This window comes from Dasypus novemcinctus, chromosome 19, assembly GCF_030445035.2.
Source record: "Dasypus novemcinctus isolate mDasNov1 chromosome 19, mDasNov1.1.hap2, whole genome shotgun sequence".
Lineage (NCBI taxonomy): Eukaryota > Metazoa > Chordata > Mammalia > Cingulata > Dasypodidae > Dasypus > Dasypus novemcinctus.
The window spans coordinates 39,363,721-39,374,008 of NC_080691.1; the positions used below are offsets into that span (position 1 = coordinate 39,363,721).

A 10,288-nucleotide genomic window follows, 5' to 3' on the forward strand; every position below is an offset into this window, starting at 1 on the left:
TCATTTTCCTGGAGTCCATACCTAATCCTGCCTCCCTTGCCCCATTCATTCGTTCATTCATTCAAAGTTCTGCCGCTAAGAGGTTAGGTCTGGGGGCAGACCATTCCTATTTGGGTTAGTGAGAGTGCTTGGAAGAGACTTCTGAGCCCCGGCTTCTGCCTGGCCAGCGGGCTCACCCCAGCCTCATTTATTGAGCTCACCTTAAGAGCTCAGGACCTGGATTCAAATCCTGTCCTTACCCCCTCAGCAGCACTGGGAAATTGACCCTCCTTCTCTGTGCCTCTATTTCCTCATCTGTCAAACGAGGGTCCCAGGCTGGTGGGAGGGTTTGATGATGTAATCTACCTGGAGTCCTTAGCCAAGAACCGGTCTGTAGTAAGCTCAATACACGATGGTTGTATAATTAATCCTTGCAACATTTCTAGAGAGTGGACTCTGTCTTGATTCTCATTTTACAGATGAATAAAGTGAGACCTAGAAAAGTAGAGACAGAGTCCGGCCTGAGGTCACGCAGTAAGAAAGTGTGGCGCTCTTTGGCTCCAAAATGCAGTTTTGGGAAAGGGGTGGAGACATCGCGCCTCCGACTCAGCCCCGGGGAGAACGTAAAGATCAATGAGCAAAAACCCGAGCGAGAGGGGCTATTTGCAGACGCTCCCTGCGGGCAGGGACAGCGCGTGTCCTTCAGTCCTTCAGCCCAGACCTTCGGCCGCCTGCCCCGCTGCGGCGCTTAAGGTTAGAAGCGCCAGGGAAGGGCTCGGCGGCAGCGTAGTTGCAGGAGCCGGGACAGCGGTGGAGCGCCATGCCCGAGCCGCTGCCACGGGGCGCCGAGCGCGATCTCTACCGGGACACGTGGGTGAGGTACCTGGGTGAGTGCGGGGCCAGGGGCGCCGGTGGCGCGGAGACTTCCCTTCCTCGTGCCTGGGGAAGCAGAGGTCACCAGACATCGATGCTGGGCCTGGAAGAGAGTCTTAGTTCTCATTCTTCTGTAGCCGGATATTGGATTCAGAGAGCACTAGGTACTTGCCCAAGGTTACACAGCACTGGTAGGCCCAGAGTTGCCCTCCAGGACTGTAGGTCAGTCCTCCCAGGGCTGGGAGGCACAAAGCCAGGGTCACTAGGAAGAGGAGTGAGAGGGCTGCTGCTGCTGGTATGCGGGTCCCAAGGCTACCCCAGGCCACTCACTGGCTGTGTCTGATCCTCAGTTTCCACCGAGGCAAAATGGGGCAAAGATGAGGACCTCCTTCTTCGACTGTGGTTGTAAGAGTAAAATGAGATAAGGCACGCAAAGCTGCTAGTGATCAGTTTCTCTGGCTGGCTGTACCCCCTTCCTGCAGATGCTCCTGGCACCCAGGCTAGGAAGGCCAGGACATCTGACCAATAAGTGATGATAATAGTGACTGTCCAGCCCTTCCAACAATAAGTTGGGGTGGAGGGGGGTGTCACTGGCCCCGTTTTACAGGCCAGGAGACCGAAGCTCAGAGAGGTAAAGACACTTGCCTAAGGTCACGCGTCTCTAAGATTAGAAGGCGCTCACTCCCATCCGCCCTCGTGGGACAGCCCAGGGGCCTGGCAATGAAACGCTGTCTCCCCCCCCCCCCCCCCCCCCCCCCCCCCCCCCGGCTCAGGCTACGCCAATGAGGTGGGGGAGGCTTTCCGTTCCTTGGTGCCGGCAGCTGTGGTGTGGCTGAGCTACGGTGTGTCCAGTTCCTACGTGGTGGCCGATGCCATCCACAAGGGCAAGAAGGCGGGAGCGGTGAGTGTTAGCCCCCCACCCCTACCCCGGGGGACAGTCCACGCCCCACATCCTGGCCCGTGGTACAGTCCACTCTGCAGTCCTGCAGGGTAGTCGGGCCCCCAGCTCTGCATGTGGCATGGTCCAGACCCCCGCCCTGCAGGTGGTAGTTGCGGCTATCCTTCCTCCTGCGTGTGGCACTGGCCCCCTCTCCCTCCCTGGTCCAGCCTCCTGTCCCTTGTCCACAGAGTGTCCTGCCCCCACCCCACCTGGCGTCAGTGCTCCCTGTCCCCACAGGTACCAGGCCCCGAGGCAGGCCACAGCACCAGAGTGACCATCGCCGTGGTGGACACCTTCGTGTGGCAGGCTCTGGCCTCTGTGGCCATCCCGGGCTTTACTATCAACCGCGTGTGTGCCGCCTCCCTCTACGTCCTGGGCACCGCCACCCGCTGGCCTCTGGCCGTCCGCAAGTGGACCACCACCGCCCTGGGGCTGCTGGTCATCCCTGTCATTGTCCATCCCATCGACAGGTGGGATCGTCCACTTCGGTGGAGGGGGAGATAAGCTCGGAGAGGTGTGGGGCTCCCCCACTTTGCCTGGAACAGTGGCAGCAGAGGTGGGGCTGGCACTCAGGGCCCCTGGGGGGATAAAGGACAGTCTGTGCCCTTGTCATATGATCTGGCAGGTACTTTGGCAGTAAGGAAGTGGGTTGCCTTGAGGGTATGGGACATAGGACGAATACATTCCCAGCAAGAAAGTCTAGGGTTACAAAACCGCCAGGGCAAGGCAGGAGAGGCACACCTGGAGGGGAGGGATTGGGGTGTGTTGGTGACAGAAGCTCAACTAAACTGGGTTAAGTAAAATAGGAACTAATTGTCTTATCAACTGAGGAATCCAGGGTTGTGCTGCTTTCAGGTATGGCTGGATCTAGGCACCCAAATGTCATTAGGAGTCTCGGTCTCCTCTTCCTGCTGCCCTTCTCCCTACCCAGTCCCTTTCCGTGTTGGCTTCACTCATCCACCCCTCGTGGTAGCAGGGAGGGCCCCCAGCAGCTCCCAGCTGACATCCCGCCAGCTCAGCAAGACCCATGGGAAGCGTCTTAATTGTGACAGCAAAAATTCCAAGGAAGGCTGTCATTGGTCCATCCTGGACCAGGTGCCCAGCCCTGAGCTGGTTTCTCTTTTCTGATTGGCCAGGCTTGGGTCATGTGCCTGCTCTTAGAACCAGAGACGGGGTCAACCCAACCAGACCAACATAGAGTGGGAGGAGGAGTTGTTCCTCAGGGGGAACAGAGCTGACCCTGAGGTCCTGAGCAAGTCCTTTACCCTCTCTGTGCCTCAGTTTACCCAACTGAATAAAGAGGAGGAGAATGGCTGCCACCCTGAGGATTCGTTACTGGCTTCCTTAGGTAGCCCAAGGTGAGAGGAGAGGGGGCAGGGGACAGGCCTTCTCCACCTGGACGGCGTTTGTAGCTTGCAGGCAGTTGTCCCTTCCCCTAGCTCTGGCCTCCTGCTTCCCGTCCTCCCGTTGGCACCCCCTCGGCCACCTGCTTACCACCTTCAACCTCCCCACAGGTCTGTGGACTTCCTCCTGGACTCCAGCCTGCGCAAGCTGTACCCGTCGGTGAAGTCCAGCTCCTCCTGACCCCACCCTGTGCGTTGGCCCACTCCCTGCTCCATGCCACGTTCTTTCCCCTGCCCGGGGATGCGGATGCCTGGCTCCCTGGGGTCCTGGGCCCTGGCACCCAAGGGGGTTTGAGCTGGACAGAAGCTTCGAGACCAAAGCTTAGAGGAAGAGCGGCTGCAGCACGTCACAGGCAAAGGCAAGACCTGACTCCCGTCTGCTTCCATGGATCCGTGATACTAAGTGGCAGTGGTCCACGGAATCCAAGATACTAAGTGGCATTGGTCCACGGACTCCATGACAGAAAAGTAACATCCTCCCAACTGGTAGAGGAAGAGGCCAAAGCCCAAGACCCAAAACTCCCAGCTGCTCAGCCGAGTCGCCCATGGCAGGGTGGCTGGACGGAGCGGGGTGGGCGTTAGCGTGGGGCCACCTTGGTGGGGACGCCTGAGGGCGGGTCCTCCGGCAGCCTCTGCTGGTGCCGGGGCTGCTGAGGCCTGGCCAGGCCCTCCTCCGGGGCCCAATAAAGCCATGAGAAGTTGAGTTGCAATCTCCTTTTCTGTTGGGGGTGAGTGGGGATGTGGGAATGGGGCGCAGGACTGGGGAGGCCGACTTCTCCAGCCACTGTCACTCACAGGGCCTCGGCCTGGACCTGGCTGGTGCCTCCCAGTCCACCAGCACCCCCCTGCAGGTGCCTGGGATTCCGCCACTGTGCTTCCCGCCTGGGGGGCGGGGGGTCCCCCAGACAACAGTCAGGTATGGGGGTGGGGCTGGTATGAGGCAGGCTGAGGCTCCTCTCACTCAGCCTGGCCCCAAGCCACCAACCAGGCCTGGCCAGGCCCCGGGCCCTGCCCCTCTGCCCAGGTGCAGCCAGGAGGGCTGACCCCACCCCACGGGACCACCTGCACCTGGGCCGGCCCCTTATGGGGTCCGTAAGTGTCCGGAAGTCCTTTGGGGGTGCTGGGGTCGTGGCTCCTGCTCTGGGGGTGTCTGCAGCTGCAGGGTGAGTCTGATGGCCCCTCCCAGGCTGCCCACCTCACCCCCACATTAGCTGAAGTACCCCCTCACCTCCCCCGCCCAGTCTCCTGCTGCTCCCTCCCCGCTGCCTTAAATCCCCTTCTCCCCATCGCCCCTTTTCTCTCTTCCCTCACTCCCACGTCTCTCTCCAGTCCACTGCTCTCCCAGACCCTCCCTCCTACCCCCATGAGCCTAGCTGGAGGCCAGCCACACCCCCTACTGCGTCCTGGTGCGGTGGTCTCCTCGGGGCTCCACCAATTCCCGGCTCACTCCCTCTGCAGCATCCACACTGAGGGCCCTCCGTAAAGCTGGAGCAGACCAGGCCAGATTCTAGCTCTTGTGCTCTCAGGCTCCAGTCTAAGCCTCAGCCTGGCCCCAGCCTCCCCAGGATCAGCCCTCCTGTATCTCTGAGCTTCCCTACATGCTGCTCCTCTGTTGGAAATTCTTTTCCTTTTGGCCTGCTCTGAGCATCCTCAGGATTGGCTCCCATGTTCCTTCCAATGTTGCCCCTCAGGCCCTTGGTTACCCGCCTTCTTGCTCCATTCTGGAAATGCAATGGATTGAATGGGAGCTGGGGGTGGGGGGCACGTTGAGTGAGGCCGTGCCCTCACTGGGGCTCTTCTCTGCCCATGCCAGCCTGCAGGAATGTCATCAGACAGACGTCTTCCTGGCCGTGAGGATGGAGCCCCAGCTCAATGCCCACCCCTAGTGCCGCAGCACCTGCCTGCCCTCCCTGGTTCCCGTCATACCTGGCTATGTGGCCTTTGCTGCCCCATTCAAGGCTTGTGGCTTCACCCAACTGTTGAGTCTGGAGGGACAAGGCTACCAGCCTTGGGGTACCTGGGAAATTTGGGTGGGGAAGGGGCAGGCACAAAGCTGGTATCGTATTGACTTGCTGTGTGTCCTCGGGCAAACCATAGCCTCTCTGAGCCTAAAAGAAGTTTTCTTCTCTAAAAGAAGCAGAGGCCTGGGTTCCTATATAGTTTGGTAGCCAAAGCCATGATGTAGGCTCCCCACTTTTTTTGTCTGATTTCTACTCTTTTGGTTATACTTTCTGCTATTCTTCTATACTTTTCTTCAAGCCTGTCTCTTCCATCTTTTTCTTTCAGGTTCTAAGGCTTCCATTAATATTTCCTGTAAAGGTGGATTCTTTCTTGCAAACTCCCTTAATTTCTGTTTGTTTGTGAATATTTTATGCTCACCTTCATATCCGAAGGACAATTTTGCTGGATAAAGAATTCTCGACTGGCAGTTTTTCTCTTTCAATATCCAAATTGTATTACCAGGGAAGCAGATGTGGTTCAAGCAATTAGCCTCCTGTTTACCATATAGGAGGTCCAGGCTTCAATGCCTGGGTCTCCTGGTAAAGGCAAGCTGGCCCGTGTGGTGAGCGGGCCGATGCAGAGTGCTGGCCTGCGCAGAGTTCTGCCCTGCAAAGGAGTGCTGGCCCACTCAGAGAGCTGGCGCAGCAAGATGACACAACAAAAAGAGACACAGAGAAGAGATAATAAGAGATGCAGCAGATCAGGGATTTGAGGTGGTGCAAGACACTAATTGCCTCTCTCCCACTCAGGAAGGGCCCAGGATTGCTTTCTGGAGCTGCCCATTGAGAATACAAGCAGACACAGAGGAACACACAGCAAATGGACACAGAGAGCAGACAATTGGGAGCAGGGGGAGGAATAAATAAATAAATCTTTAAAAAAAATTGTATCACCACTGTCTTCTTGTCTCCATGGTTTCTGAAGAGAAATCTGTGCTAAGTCTTACTGGACATTCCTTGTACATGATGGTTTCTTTCTCCCTTCCTGCTCTGAGAATTTTCTCTTTTATCTTTGACATTTGACATTCTGAGTAGTATGTGTCTTGGAGTAGGTCTATTTGGATTTATTCTGACTGGAGTGCAGTGAGCTTCTTGGACATGTAAGTTCATTTCTTTCATAAGAGTTGGGAAATTTTCTGCTATAATTTCCTCAAATACTCTTTCTACCCCTTTTCCCTTCTCTTCTCCTTCTGGAATTCCCATGACATGTATGTTGTTGTGTTTTGTGTTGTCATTCAACTCTCTGAGCCCCTGCTCAATTTTTTCCTTTCTTTTCTCTCTTCAATTTTAGCTATTCTGTCTTCAGTATCACTTATTGTTTCTTCTATTATTTAGAGTCTGCTGGTGTATGCCTCTAGTGTGTTTTTTATCTCACCTATTGTGCTTTTCCACTACCATGAGCTCTGTTACTTTTCTGTTCAGGATTTCAAATTCTTCTTTGTGCTCATTCAATATCTTCTTTTTTTTTTCTAATTAACTTTATTTATTTGTTTATTTATTTATCTCCCTTCCCCAGGCTCCCCTCCATTATCTGCTCTCTTGTGTCCATTTGCTGTGTATTCTTCTGTGTCCACTTGCATTCTTGGCGGCACCAGGAATCTGTGTTTCTTTTTGTTGCATCATCTTGCTGCATCAGCTCTCCATGTGTGTGGCACCACTCCGGGGCAGGCTATGCTTTTTTTGCACAGGGCAGCTCTCCTTTTGGGGTGCACTCCTTGTGCGTGGGGCTCCCCTATGTGGGGGACACCCTTGCACGGCACTCCTTGTGCACAGCAGCACTGCGTGTGGGTCAGCTCACCACATGGGCCAGGAGGCCCTGGATTTGAACCCTGGACCTCCTACATCATAGGCAGATGCTCTATCAGTTGAGCCACATCCACTTCCCTCACTCAATGTCTTCTTCATGTCATTTATCTCTATGACCATATTGTCTTTCAACTCATTAATTTGATTTTGGAAATTTGTGGGCATCTCACTGATTAGTTCTCTCAAATTCTGCATCTCTTCTGGGGCCTTTATGTATTCCTTTTCCTGGGTCATGTCTTCTGTTTTCTTAGTATGGCTCATAACTTTTTGCTGATATCTAGGCATCTGTTTAGAATGTAATTTACCCAGATGCTCAATTTCTTTCTCTTTTGTAAGGATTTAGTGGAAGGAGGCTGTGTGTTACCACTGCTCTTTGATTCTTGGCTCGACCTCGATTGTTAGGCTTGTCCCTGCTGGTTGCTCAAAACTGGGCACTGGACCCAGTAATTGGTGTAGAGTCACTTCCTAGGGCCTTGGCGGGGAGGCTATAGAGGCCTGAAAAGCCTCTCCTACTTATTTTTAATTTTCTTGCATGCACTTCCTTGGTCTGCCATCAGATGGCGTGCTTTGTCAGCTCTCAGTTCAATGCCTGGTCGGAGTGTATTTGTTGCAACACAGACCAAATCAATGTGATAGAGCTTCCTACCTGGAGGCTAAGAGCCTTGTAATTCAAACTTTCTCAGTGACAGTTCTCCAGTCTTGTCTGGTGGCCTCCTCCCTTTTCCCAGGTCGGAAATATTCCCACTCCCCTCTGAGTCCTCAACAATCAGTCCCTGTTACTAGAAGAGGAGATTGGGAGGGTTGTATGTTTTTAGCCTCTTGCTGGCTCCAAGGCAAACAATGGCGCAGCCCTACCCAGTCTGGAAGGACTGGTGGGACACAACAGACCAAATTTGTGTGTCAGAAACTGAGTTAGCCTTAGGCTGTGTCCCTCTCTCTCCCCTTTCCAGGTGGGTCCCCAGAGCCCCCTTTGTCTGTAGCTGCAGGCTCAGAGGCCTGAGAATTCTAAAGTGTCTTTAGTGTAGGGGAGGGTGCCGGCAGCAGCAGCCGCTAGTTTTATTGTAGAAGCAGAGAGATTCAATGATTGTGTGTGGAAGGAGGGACTCAGTAATAATTTTGGGAAGGAAAATTTATTAATGACCAGCTGGGCTTGGGAACTTTTGTTGAAAATCCCGAGCCCTGAATAAGATTTTTGGGTTCTTTTTATATAGAGGATGTAGGAGTGAAGAGTTAAATAGTGCTTTGCTTGAGTTAACACAGCTTTCCCACATTCCAGGTAAGCTTCAGTTAACATATTTAGTTTGCATCCTCCCTGAACAGTCAAAGTCTATAGAGCTTATATCTCTTAATTAGCTTTCTGGGACTGGAGTGGTTGGCATGATTACGAAAGGTGGGGCTGCAGTTTTTCACTGTTTGACCCACACAGCCCAGTTATTCATGAAGAGACGCACAGCCCCCACCATAGCCCATGTCATTCCCCCCTTTATGCCGGCTTGACTTGCTAAGCTTTGGCATTACTGTTGTTGGAGTTACAAGGTGAGTGGCTGTTTATTGTTTTGATTGATTACCCCACTCATCAATTTTCCAGTGAGGGCCCAAAGACAAAGCCCCTGGGTAACATCTGGGGCTTTTTCCTGTTTCCAGAAGAACTCCTTGTCCTGGACAGCAGAATCCTGGGGGTGGGGCCAGCCCAGCAGCCATACTGGCGGTTACTGGTGCTTATGTGGATTTTTTTTGCCAGGCTTCAGATCCATTTATTAATTTTTATCTTCCCTTTTGAGAGTTTACACCTTTAATCTTAAAGGGGTGCTTAAGGGAGATGATCTGTTTTCTGTAGCTACTGCCTGCTGGCCATGTGCTATAGTTCCTACCTGACAAGGTGAAAAAACTTTGTTATTTTATTTTGACTGAAGGAAGATGGATCTGGCATTCTGTATGAATATGGATAAGGTTTTCACACAGTTAACAAGATGCTTATTCTGAGAGAAACAAACTTAATTAGAATTTTGGGAATACATGGTTTTTTAAGAGGACACTGGATTACAGAGGTAGAAAAGGTTAGGTGCTTGCAAAGATGGCACCTTTTTAAAGTTGGTGGGGAACAGTATATATATATATATGTATATATATATATGTATATACACACATATAGTTTTTTAAAGTTATTTTATGTTTTTGGTTAACCCCCAGAGAGAAATTGTAGTAGATAATGGTATTAGGTACTTAGCTTTGTTTTATTTATTTATTTATTTATTTATTTATTTTTTAAAGATTTATTTTTTATTTATTTCTCTCCCCTCCCCGCCCCCCCAGTTGTCTGCTCTCTGTGTCCATTCACTGTGTGTTCTTCTGTGACCGCTTCTATCCTCATCAGAGACACTGGGAATCTATGTTTCTTTTTGTTGGGCCATTCTTGGGCAGGCTGCACTTTCTTTCGCGCTGGGTAGCTCTCCTTACGGGGCGCACTCCTTGCACGTGGGGCTCCCTTACGTGGGGGCCACCGCTGCGTGGCACGGCACTCCTTGCGGGCATCAGCACTGTGCATGGGCCAGCTTCACACAGGTCAAGGAAGCCCGGGGTTTGAACTACAGACCCCCCATGTGGTAGGTGGATGCCCTAACCACTGGGCCAAGTCCGCTTCCCTTAGCTTTGTTTTTGAAGATGCTTTCTAGGCTGTCCAATGACTGGTATTCATGTGCTTCATCAGGTGCTTCTGGTGAACTGGCACTTTCTTGGGCAGCTGGTTTCATTCAGGATTAGTGCACCAAGTTGGAAATTCCTTTAACTTTAATAGCTGTGGGAGTGATTAGACCTACAGAGTAAAGTTTTTTACATTTTGGCTTTAACTGAATAACTCCTGAAAAATTTCCCAACTGTTTTTACCAGGCTTTGTTCCCTGAAAATCTATTTGGTCAAGCTGGCCAGGGTATTTTTCCCCAGATGAGTGGCTTGGTGAAGTCTATGAAGGATTTTACATTGCACCGCTCCTGGCAGGTAGACCTGAGTATCCTTAGCAAGCCACCTATCAGTCTCCAGGGCGAAATCCAGGCTAGCTGCCCTGGTTTGTTTATCCTGGGTATACTATGGAACTTTAACTACTGTACAGGTGTTGGAATAAGGTGTAGGAGGGAGGCCTGCGCTTGTGCTGCTGCTTTAGCAGCTGCATCAGCTCAAGCATTTCCCTTTGCTATAGCAGTGTTTGTTTTCTGATGCCCTGGACAATGCATTATTGTTAATTTTTTTTTTTAAGATTTATTTATTTATTTATTTCTCTCCCCTTTCCCCCC

At 52.1% G+C, this 10,288-nt stretch overlaps 1 protein-coding gene across 3 annotated transcripts; it reads left to right on the forward strand.

Annotated features, from left to right (window-relative positions):
- Positions 1-665: 665 nt before the first annotated feature.
- MTFP1 (mitochondrial fission process 1) lies at positions 666-3,898 on the forward strand. 3 transcript variants are annotated; one of them, XR_009181880.2, is made up of 5 exons: positions 666-866; positions 1,626-1,753; positions 2,030-2,262; positions 3,074-3,150; positions 3,307-3,898. XR_009181880.2 is itself a non-coding variant. In XM_058281660.2 (4 exons), exons 1-4 carry the CDS (start codon positions 800-802, stop codon positions 3,374-3,376), a joined length of 498 nt encoding a protein of 165 aa, XP_058137643.1. In that variant the 5' UTR covers positions 666-799; the 3' UTR covers positions 3,377-3,898. The 3 variants fall into 3 exon arrangements, 2 of the variants coding, with proteins under 2 accessions (XP_058137643.1, XP_058137644.1); XM_058281660.2 differs by lacking the exon at positions 3,074-3,150; XM_058281661.2 differs by lacking the exon at positions 3,074-3,150 and having other exon boundaries at positions 2,030-2,306; positions 3,307-3,445.
- The last annotated feature ends 6,390 nt before the right edge of the window (positions 3,899-10,288 follow it).